The sequence below is a fragment of the Cnephaeus nilssonii genome (assembly GCF_951640355.1).
Source record: "Cnephaeus nilssonii genome assembly, chromosome: 19".
NCBI classification, from domain to species: Eukaryota; Metazoa; Chordata; class Mammalia; order Chiroptera; family Vespertilionidae; genus Cnephaeus; species Cnephaeus nilssonii.
In genome coordinates this window covers 15,702,736-15,713,355 of record NC_137090.1, presented here as the reverse complement: position 1 = coordinate 15,713,355, position 10,620 = coordinate 15,702,736, and the positions used below count along the sequence as shown (strand labels likewise).

Here is a 10,620-nt window from a genome sequence, read left to right as displayed (position 1 = left end):
TGCCTCCCAGTATGGTTGTGAGGTTATTTAAATGAGTTCATATTCATAAAGCATTTACAAAAGGGCATAGTACAGAGTAAATATTAATCACTGCACTCACACCTCTGTTTTCTCTGTATCTGTCTCTCTCAATTATTAGAACTTTATTTCTCGCTGAACTGTGAGTTCCTCTAGAACAGGAAGTGTGTCTGTTTCATTTTCCTACCCCAGCACCTAGCGCCATGTCTGCCCCACAGTAGGCCCTCAGCAAGCATTTGCTGCCTTGGATGGCATTATTCAAGCAGCCTGAAATTCCATCTCTGAGCCGTGGAGAAGAGAGGTGAGTGGAAAAATAGGTATGAGTCCCACACATCGACATTTAAACCTGACAACAGGCAGGACTGCTAAGGAAGAGGGGGAAGAAATAGAACACCGGAGAAAGATTGACAGCAGGAAATGAGACAGGAAAAGAGCCCCGGAGGATTTACTTTCAAGGAAGTCATGAAAAAAAACGAGTTCAAGGGAATTGCGCTGAGTCCAGATGAAAGGCTGTCTTAAAGGTGAAGTATGAAAATGTGTGGTTAGCAAGCAGCTGACTCTGAAGTTTAAATGTGTGGTTTTTTTTAAGACTCGGAGGAAGGAAATGACAGTCATTGCGCAATAGTTTTCTAAAACTTGGCAGGCTTTCAAATGTGGGTCTCTACCTACGTTGCCTGGAAAGTTGGGAGAGCGAGGGAGCATTCAAGATCACAAAGGAAGAGGAGGGTCGGGGCTCTCCAAGGTGCTACTTCTCAACGAAATCGTAATGCAGTTAAGTTCTATCTTCACTCACAATGTGAAATAGAAAAATCAAATAAAATGTGTAGTTTTTGCCCTTCGTTATTTTGTTTAGGCTGGTAAAGCAGGATCGGTGATGTTACTGTCAGGTAGACACAATTATCAGCAGCAGGTTTTCATCTGAAATGTCTCCATTACACTTGAATCTCAATTGTGTTCTCCCACCCACGGAGGCTGAAGAACCGGTTTTCCGAGTTTTTCCTGATACAGTTTTGGTTATTACAAACGACCTGGGATCCCTACTCATCTTTAAAAGAAGGTCAAGAAAAAGGAATCGAGATCAATATTTGAGAAGGGCATTTTTATAAAAACAGGTAGGCAACACGTGCGTTTTAAAAAACGAGTTATTCTTTTAAATTTTTTGAGAAATAGAAAGCCCTTATATGGTCAAATGGGTCCGCAGGAATCCACCAAACAAGATACAAATATACTTTCACAAACAGTCTTAGGGTCCCCCCACTCTAATGTTAACTGGAGAAACAGACCCTGTGCAGTTGTCTGAGGAACTAAACCAAGTACCTTTTTACTTTTTAAAATACGTTTTTATTGATTTCAGAGAGGAAGAGAGAGGGAGGGAGAGATAGAAACATCGATGATGAGAATCATCCATCAGTTGCCTCCTGTATGCCCCCCACGGGGATCCAGTCCACAACCCAGGCATGTGCCCCTGACCAGGAATCAAACCGTGGCCTCAACCACTGAGCCAGCGGGGCCCAAGTACCCTTTTATTTTTTTAAAAAATATATTTTATTGACTTTTTACAGAGAGGAAGGGAGAGAGAGTTAGAAACATTGATGAGAGAGAAACATCGATCAGCAACCAAGGTACATGCCCTTGACCGGAATCGAACCCGGGACCCTTGAGTCCACAGGCTGACACTCTATCCACTGAGCCAAACCAGTTAGGGCCCAAGTACCCTTTTAAAGACGAGTTTTCCAGTTAAGTGCTGAGCCCCTTCCAGTTTAAGGCTCTACTACAGGATCTAGCACCTTTCCCCAGTCACTCAGCACTCTAGGGCTCAAATGTTCTTTTCTGTAAACTAAGGAGGAAAGTGGTGTGTGTGTGTGTGTGTGTGTGTGTGTGTGTGTGGTGGGTATAACTGTGTGTGTGTCTGTAGGTGTGGTGGGTATGACTGTGTGTGTCTGTGTGGTGTCTGTGTGTGTGTGTGTGTGTGTCTGTAGGTGTGGTGGGTATGACTGTGTGTGTGTATGGGTGGTGTGTGTGTGTGTGTGTGTGTGTGTGTGGTGGATATGACTGTGTGTGTGTGTGTGGTGGATATGACTGTGTGTGTGTGTGTGTGTGGTGGGTATGACTGTGTGTGTGTGTGTGTGTGTGTGGTGGGTATGACTGTGTGTGTGTGTGTGTGTGTGTGGTGGGTATGACTGTGTGTGTGTGTGTGTGTGGTGGGTATGACTGTGTGTGTGTGTGTGTGTGTGTGTGTGGTGGGTATGACTGTGTGTGTGTGTGTGTGTATATGGGTGGTGTGTGTGTGTGTGTGTGTGTGTGTGTGTGGTGGGTATGACTGTGTGTGTGTGTGTGTGTGTGTGTGGTGGGTATAACTGTGTGTGTGTGTGTGTGTGTCTGTATGTGTGGTGGGTATAACTGTGTGTCTGTATGTGTGGTGGGTATGACTGTGTGTGTGTGGGTGGTGTGTGTCTCTGTGTGTGTCTGTGTGTCTGTGTGTGGTGGGTATGACTGTGTGTGTGTGTGTGGGTGGTGTGTGTCTCTGTGTGTGTGTCTGTATGTGTGGTGGGTATGACTGTGTGTGTCTGTGTGGTGTCTCTGTGTGTGTGTCTATCTGAGAGTGTGTGTATGAAAGTACTGGCAGCGCTTGCAAGCTCCCCTCCAGCTCTCAGGCCACTGCACAGTGATTTCTCCCCTCCCGTCATGCTACTCCCTCGAGGAGAAAACATGTGGATGGATTCTCTGGGCACGCAAACAAAGAAAGCAGACCGCCTCGCTCACGGTGCGGGCTGGAGAGACGGGGTTCTGCAGGGCTCAGCACCGGCCCCGCCAGCCCCGCCCACGACCGTCCTCCCGCCGGCCGCGCCGTGGGGAACAAGATGGCGTCAGCACCCCGGCTCCGTCGGGGCCCGGCGACTCCGCACTGCGGCGGCCGCCCGAGGCCGCACCCCATTGGCCGGCTGCAATGAGGTCATCGGAGGGCGGAGGCCGGCGGCGGCGCAGGGGCGTGGCTTTGCGGACGCAGGCGCGTCCGAGCCGCTGCAGCCCGGAGCCGGGGAGGCTGCGGGCTGGGTCTGCGGCGACTCCTTCGGCAGTGGCCCCGCCGGCGGCTGGAGGTGAGCGGGAACGGCGCGGCAGGGAGCGGCTCCGAGGGGCACAGGGAATCCTCCTAACACCCGCCTCACTGGTCCAAGGAAGCAGCGGGGACCTTAGGTCTCTGAAAGGAAATGGGGTTTCACCTCCCTTTGGGCACCCCTTCTGTGGGCAGAAGAACCGAGGTTCCCTCCCCTTTGGAGGCCCTGATCCCTTCCGCCACTTAAGGGGTAGGCGGAGGAACTGAAGGTTATTGGAACGTCCGAAAAATTTGGGGGGGAGGGACTTCTTAAATGGGGTCCCAACTTGAGAATGTCTCCCTTTTAGTCCCTACTCCAGGAGGTAGGTGTGCCTGTGCTCGCTGGGGAGACAGGAATGAAGCAGGTGACTCTGCCTTGTTAGGAGGCGAGGACCGGATGACAGTGGCAGTGCGCGGGGACGCCTTATTTGGATTAATCTTGTGCAGAATTCCTATTTCTTTATATTTTGTTTTGTGACACACACCACTACACCCACCACCACCACCACCACCACCACTCCCCCGCACCCCTTAATCGCATTGGCCTATTTGGCTTTCTGTTTGGTTCGTCGGAGAGATGAATTTAGGGAGATTGGTAATCGTTAAAAAACAGGAGGGAGGCAGCTCATTGGCGGCTGTCATTATTGGCAGCCCCTGAACTATGCTGATCAGGCATAATTTTTATGTGTTCAGAGACTGTGGACTCTGCCCCATAATTAGGAGCGATGTGTGTTGGGGGCTGTTATTAAGCTACATAATCTCTTGAGAAAGCCTTGCTTGTATCTGAGTGTGTTCTTCTGCTGCTTCGAACATCAGATGCACCAAGGTTTGTCATTCAGATTTTTCAAAATGTCTCCCAGCCTTCCCGGAGAGAAACTCTTCCTTTGATGCCAGCTTCACCTATCATGGATGCTCTCATGATACTAAAAATACCGCGTGTTTTTTTCCGAGTTTAGATACTGTACCATCTGTGCCTCACAATAGCTGATGGAGAATAAATAATCGCATTTTCAGGACCACTGATAGCGCCACTTGTCTTGATGACCCCGCAGTGATGAGACAACCCTAAAATCAAACCTTTATTGACTCATGCAGGAGGAGCTTTAACAGATGCAACAATGTAGTTAATCTTGAAGGTGGGGATGAGAAACAGAAAGCTTCCGAGGTGGAAAGCTTAGTCTCTGTGGCTTGATAAAACTGCTTTGTCATTATCAGTGTATTCCTGCCATGCTTGACTTGATATTGAGCTTAATAAGCAAGCTGATTCCTTTTTTCTTTTTTTTCTTTTTTAAGATAATGATTATGTATTTAGATTCTGTAGTGAGCAGATGGTGCTTTCTGAGGAATTCGGAAGGTTAAACCCTTTAAGGTAGTCGTAACTTTAGGGAAGGGCTGGGACTTTGACTGTTAGAAATGGGCAGTAGCCTTAGCCAAGTGAGGTGGGTTTGATTCCCGGTCAGAACACTTACATAGGTTTAGGGTTCGATCCCCGATCAGGTTGAGTGGGTCTGGGAGGCAACTGATCAACATTTTTCTCTCCCTCTCCCTTCCTCTCTCTAAAATCAATGAACAACATATTCCCTGGGTGAGAATTTAAAAAAAAGAAAGAAAGAAAGAAAGAAAGAAAGAAAGAAAGAAAGAAAGAAAGAAAGAAAGAAAGAAAGAAAGGGGCAGTACAGGTTAGAAAATGAGTGAGGTCTCTTCTGTTTCCTGACACAAGTGGAAACCAAGAGAGAGCAGTGTGGATGTCACTGCCTCATAATACTGTGTCCAGGGTATTAAAAAGCTGTTTGGGATCCCCAGTTCCTATTTTTAATATGGATACATTCTTATGTATTGAGATGTCCCAAAATATTGTCATTTGACCCCGATGTTGACTGCAAAGGAAGAGACTTTTCATCAGGCACTCTGTGGGAGAGGATTCAGTGGCAGCCTTTGCAATTTCTCCTTTCCATCTTTCTAAGGAGGATGTCAAAACAGTTGTTAAAGACCTGTCAGCATGAGGTGAAAGACATGACATGCAAAACGGAAGAGCCTTACTGAGTGTTGTTTGCTCTTCGCCCTCTTAGTAATTTCCAAGGTCATGCCATTTTCTCTTTTTTGCCTTAGGTTGGAGAGACATCCGGGTACTCAGTTGATGTACTTTCTGCCGCCATGGGGGAGCTTTTCCGGAGTGAGGAGATGACGCTGGCCCAGCTTTTTCTACAGTCAGAAGCTGCTTATTGTTGTGTCAGCGAGTTAGGAGAACTCGGAAAGGTTCAGTTTCGTGATGTAAGTAGTTGTGGGGCTGCTTCTTGATTACCACTGAACTGTATTTTTCTGGTCATGGCCAGTTGCCTTATGATGAATGTTTTGCTTTTTATTTGCAAAAATAACATGACAGCACGCGTACTGTTGGTACACTTTTTTGAGTTGTCTTTCTAGAGGTGAGAATGTTGTGGGCCAGCCCTTTCATGTTTTTACTGGTTCCCCTTTGAGAATAATCCTAAGCATTCTCAAGGTAATTGCTTGGGATGCAAATGGAGGACAGCAAACTAACCTGTTCAAGGCTTCCCGCTTTACTTTTGGGCTCCTCAACACCCACAGCAGGATCTTAAAAATATTTTCATAGCTTTTCCATACAGCAGGTCATATTTATTATAAGATCTGAAACATCCAGTTAGGGATATATAGTATATATGTAAACATATACTGAATACCTATTAAGCTGAAGCATTATGCTGGGAAGTTGGAGAAGATATCAAAAGAAAATGAACAGCCCTAGCCGGTTTGGCTCAGTGGATAAAGCGTTGGCCTGTGGATTGAAGGGTCCCGGGTTCGATTCGGGTCAAGGGCACATGCCTGGGTTGCGGGCTCGATCCCCAGTGGGGGGCGTGCAAGAGGCAGCTGATCAATGATTCACTCTCATCATTGATGTTTATATATATATCTCTCTCTCCCTCTCCCTTCCTCTCTGATATCAATAAAAATATGTTTTTTTAAAAAAGAAAAGAAAATGGACAGCCCTGGCCAGTGAGGCTCAGTTGGTTGGAGTGTTGTCCCATGTTTCAGAAAGTCCCAAGTTCGATTCCCAGTCAGGACACATACCTGGATTGCAGGGTCGATCTCTCGTGGGGCCTCATACAGGAGACCACCAATCAATGTGTTTTTCTCACATCAATGTTTCTCTCTCTCTCTCTCTCTCTCTCTCTCTCTCTCTCTCTCTCTTCCTCCCTCTCTGAAAAGAAAAAAATCAATAAAAACAAAATGGACAGTCTAAGCGTATAAAAAGTATGCCCTATAGTGCTTAGAGTCTGATACTTTCTGCTGAAAGGTGGGGGGAGGTAACAATTCCCTATTAGGCAATATCAAAGCTCCATGTACCTCTCATTGACAGCATTCATTATAGTTGTGATTGTACATTCATCAGTGTGAGTAGTTGATTCAAGTCTCTATCTGCTACTCTGATCTAAGTACCATGAAGACAGAGACAGTGATTATCTTATCCTTAGTGCCCACGTAGAAGATAATCAATATTTGTTGGAATGGATGGATAAAGAGGAGTAATCAGAAAGGTGTGGGATTCATCAATATTGACTTACTGGAGTTGGCAAGCTTTCAGGAAGTTCTCAGTCTGAGCTGAAACTGCACAAATACAACCCAGTGATAGTCTTATTCCTCATTTTCTTTGTACCTTTTTATATCTGCTCTTTTGGAGTGTTCTTTTACCTTTCCGAGGCTCTTCCCCCGGCCTCTCTTATCGTCTCCATCTCTCCCTCAGTGTCAGTGTTCCCCAAGCTCTCTTCTCTGCTCTCTGGATAAGCCTGTCCACACCACATCTTCCTTTATCACCCTTTTTCAGTGATCTCATCCATTCTCAAAACTTTCATCTTTATTCAGTGAGTCCCAAATCTATATCTCTGGCCTTGACTTCTCAAATACCTTCCCTGAATATACACATTTCTAAGATGGTTGTCATCTCTGCTTCTCAAGCTAATATGTCTAAATCCCAACACTTTACCTTTTCACAAACTATTTCTTCACCCTCACTTCCTAAACTTGAGCTAATGCATTGATATTCTTCCAGTTTTTTAGACTTAAAACCTAAATCAAACCTAACTCACCCTTAATTTGCAATTCTTCATCTGGTCCTATATAGTATCTCCCTTTCTAATACCCATTTGGGTTCATTCAGCATTCTTAACTTTTACTTATTATGTATTTCAGTCATACAAAAAATTATGGGGAATAATATAATGAATACCTATGTAATTTATATTATCTACTAAAGGGATAAACATTCCACATATAATTGAAGGTTCCTGCCTCTCCTTCCTCCCTGTGTTTAATTTCTCTCCCCTCCTCCCTAGAGGTTACTTTGTATAGTGACTTTTGCTCTTACGTGTGTTTTTTTCTTTATTTTTATTATTGTTGACAGTATTATTCCCATATGTTTTTATTTTTTACTTTTGCTATATATGTATGAATCACTAAGTAATATATAGTATAATTTTGTATGCTTTACATGGTATCATATTATATGTATCCTTCAGCAGGTACTTTTTAAATTTAACATTTGTGAGATTTGACCATGTTGGTACAGGAGGCCCTAGTTCATTTATTTAAATTGCTATATAGTTACTGTAAAAATATATAATTTATCATTTTTCCTTCTAATGATTGCAGTTCTTTGCTATTACAAGTTGCAATGAAAAGTCTTATCTATGTCTCCTGGTATGCATCTTTTATAATTTCTCCAGGGCAGTGGTTCTCAAACATTTTGATCTAAAGACTTCTTTATACTCTTAAATAAAATAAAATTGAGAACCCTAATGAGCTTTTATGTGAGTTACAACTATTCATACTTATTAATTGGAAAATAAAACTGAGAAATGTTTTAAATATTTATTAACTCATTTAAAAATTACAAATCCACTACATGTTATAATAGCATATTCCTGAAAAATAGCTACATTTTCAAAAAAATAAAAAGGAAGACGAAGAATGGTATTGCTTTTACATTTTAAAAAATCTTTTAGTGTCTAAATTAATAGAAGATAGCTAGCTTCTCATTTGCTTCTGCAGTCAGTCTGCTGTGATGTATGTCATGAGACTCTGGAAAACTTCACTGAAACACTCATGAGACAATGAGAATGAAAAAGGCAAATAATGTCTTACTGTTACTGCGAAAACGGTACTGATCACATGGACCTGCGGCTCCTCCAGGGATTATAACTAGGAGGGGCATTGCTGAGTGTAGTGTGCATCTCTAGCTGGAGGATGTCAAAGTGTACTTCACAGTGCATGTACCTGGTCATGCTCCCATGGCTGGTTGAGAGTTCCTGTCATGCCACAGTGTCAGGAACAATGTCAACACCTCTGTGCTCAAAGAAATTTACCAATCCAATGGGTGCGAAGTGGTATCTTATTGTTGTTTAGTTTGCATTTTCTTTATTAGTACATCTGATATCTTTTTATCTGTTTATTGGACATAATAGGTTTCATATGAGCGTCTGTCCATATCACCTTCCTGTTTACTATTGGGGTTGTTGGCCTTTTGCTTGTTAACTTGTGGGATTTGTAAAAGTTCTTCATGTCTTCTGGAATCTAATCTTTTTCTACCCCTTTACTGATAAATTCTTCTAGGCTGTCGCTAATCTTTTCCCTTATTTATGGTATATTTTGTCATACAAAAAATTTATTTTTCTTTTTTGCTTATTGGTGTGTTTTTTCCTAAATTTCTTATTTTGAAAAATTTCAAGCCTGAATACTCCTATGTTGATTCACCAGTTGTTAACATTTTGTCACATTTGATATAATCTTTTTCACTGTACCATTAGAGAGTAAGTTGTTTCTTCTTTTCCAATCCTTATCGTTTTGTTTCTTTTTCTCATTTCACCATACACATTGGGACCTTCAGTAACATGTTGAAGAAGAGAAACAGCAAGCTAATACTGGTTAGGATTGTGCTTAGCTGAGTGTAACAAAAAGCCCAAATGATAGGGGTGTACTTTTCTCATGTAACATGAAGCCCAGCTCCATGCTGTCATCGTTCTGTATCTCTGTTTGACCATCCTTGAACATTTGGCTTTTGTACTAACAGATAACCCCCATAGCTCCAGGCATATCATTGAAGGAAGTGCAAGGAGAAAGGAGAAGTACATATTTCTTTCCCAGAAATTCTCAACAGACTTTTAAAATTTATTATTGGTGCCAGGATTATGGCATACACTAGCTGCAAGGGAGTCTGGGAAATGTGCATTTTTAACTGAGCATTTGCTGCCCTGAACAAAATTGGGATTTTTGTTACTAAGGAAAGAGGGCAAAATGCTAAATATCCATTAAATGGCATTCTTGTCTTGCTCCTGACTTTAAGGGGAATCTTTTTAATGTTTCACAATTTTTTAAAATCCTTACTTGAGGGCATGCTTTTATTGATTTTAGAGAGAGAAGCATTGATGTGAGAATGAAACATCAATCAGTTGCCTCTGCATGCGCCCCCACCAGGGATCAAACCCACAACCTGGGTATGTGCCCTGACCAGGAATCAAACCTGAGACCTTTTGGTGTACAGGGCAATGCTACAATCAACAGAGCCACAACCAACTGAGCCACACCAGCCAGGGCTAATGTTTCACAATTTAAATAAGATGTTTACTCTTACATTTTTTGAAAATTCTATTAATTAGATTATGCATATTCTTTCAATTTCTGATTTTCTAAAGTTATTGTTACAAATGGTTGTGGAATTTTATTGAATGCCTTTTCATCTATTGGTGTTACTGTATTTTTTCTCTTCAATCTATTAATTTGGTGAATTACATGTCCAGGTTATTGTCTTACTATTTTTTAACAGCTTTACTGAGATATAATTCACATACCATATTATTTGTTCATTTAAAGTGTACAATTCAGTGATTTTTAGTATATTCACAGAGTTGTACAACCATCACCACAATGAATTTTAGAACATTTTCATTACTTCACCAAGAAACCCTGCACCCATTAGCAGTCACTCCCCAACTCCTCTCCCTCCACAGCCCCTGGCAACCACTAATCTACTTTCTGTTTCTGTGGATTTGCTTATCTGGATATTTCATGTGAATGAAATTATACAACATATCTTTTGGGACTGGCTTCTTTCACTTAGCATAATGTTTTCAAGGTTCATCTGTGTTGTAACATGTATCTGTACTTTTCTGTCTTTTTGCATCCTTTCCTTTGAATGAAAATATGCAACATATTAAAATGAGTGGTTTCAATATAAGAAGTAGTTGATATATTCTGTCTACTCTGTAAAAGATACCACTCTGGGTTTTAGAGAGCCAATTGAGCAAGACATGTTCCCTCACTCAACTTGTTCAAAATTTTGTATGTTCTCTCATCTATTCTTTCTCTTTTTCTTACTCTTTCCTATTCTTCAATTCCTTACTGTCTAACACAATCATAATGATAATTTACATTTTTAATAGATACCATGTTGAGCATTTTGTATTATTATTACAGGCATTTCTCACAACAACTCTGCA

The 10,620-nt window shown here is 42.2% G+C and overlaps 1 protein-coding gene across 3 annotated transcripts in view; it reads left to right on the top strand.

The window, feature by feature from the left end:
- Positions 1–2,939: 2,939 nt before the first annotated feature.
- The window catches only part of ATP6V0A1 (ATPase H+ transporting V0 subunit a1), a 57,470-nt gene continuing 49,789 nt past the window's right edge, over positions 2,940–10,620 (top strand). The window contains exons 1-2 of one of the 3 annotated variants that reach the window (XM_079798511.1): positions 2,940–3,116; positions 5,222–5,383. In XM_079798511.1, coding sequence (XP_079654637.1) covers positions 5,267–5,383 — 117 coding nt within the window. In that variant the 5' untranslated portion in view covers positions 2,940–3,116; positions 5,222–5,266. The remainder of the gene's footprint in view (positions 3,117–5,221; positions 5,384–10,620) is intronic. The other 2 variants (XM_079798509.1, XM_079798510.1) reach the window with 2 other exon arrangements.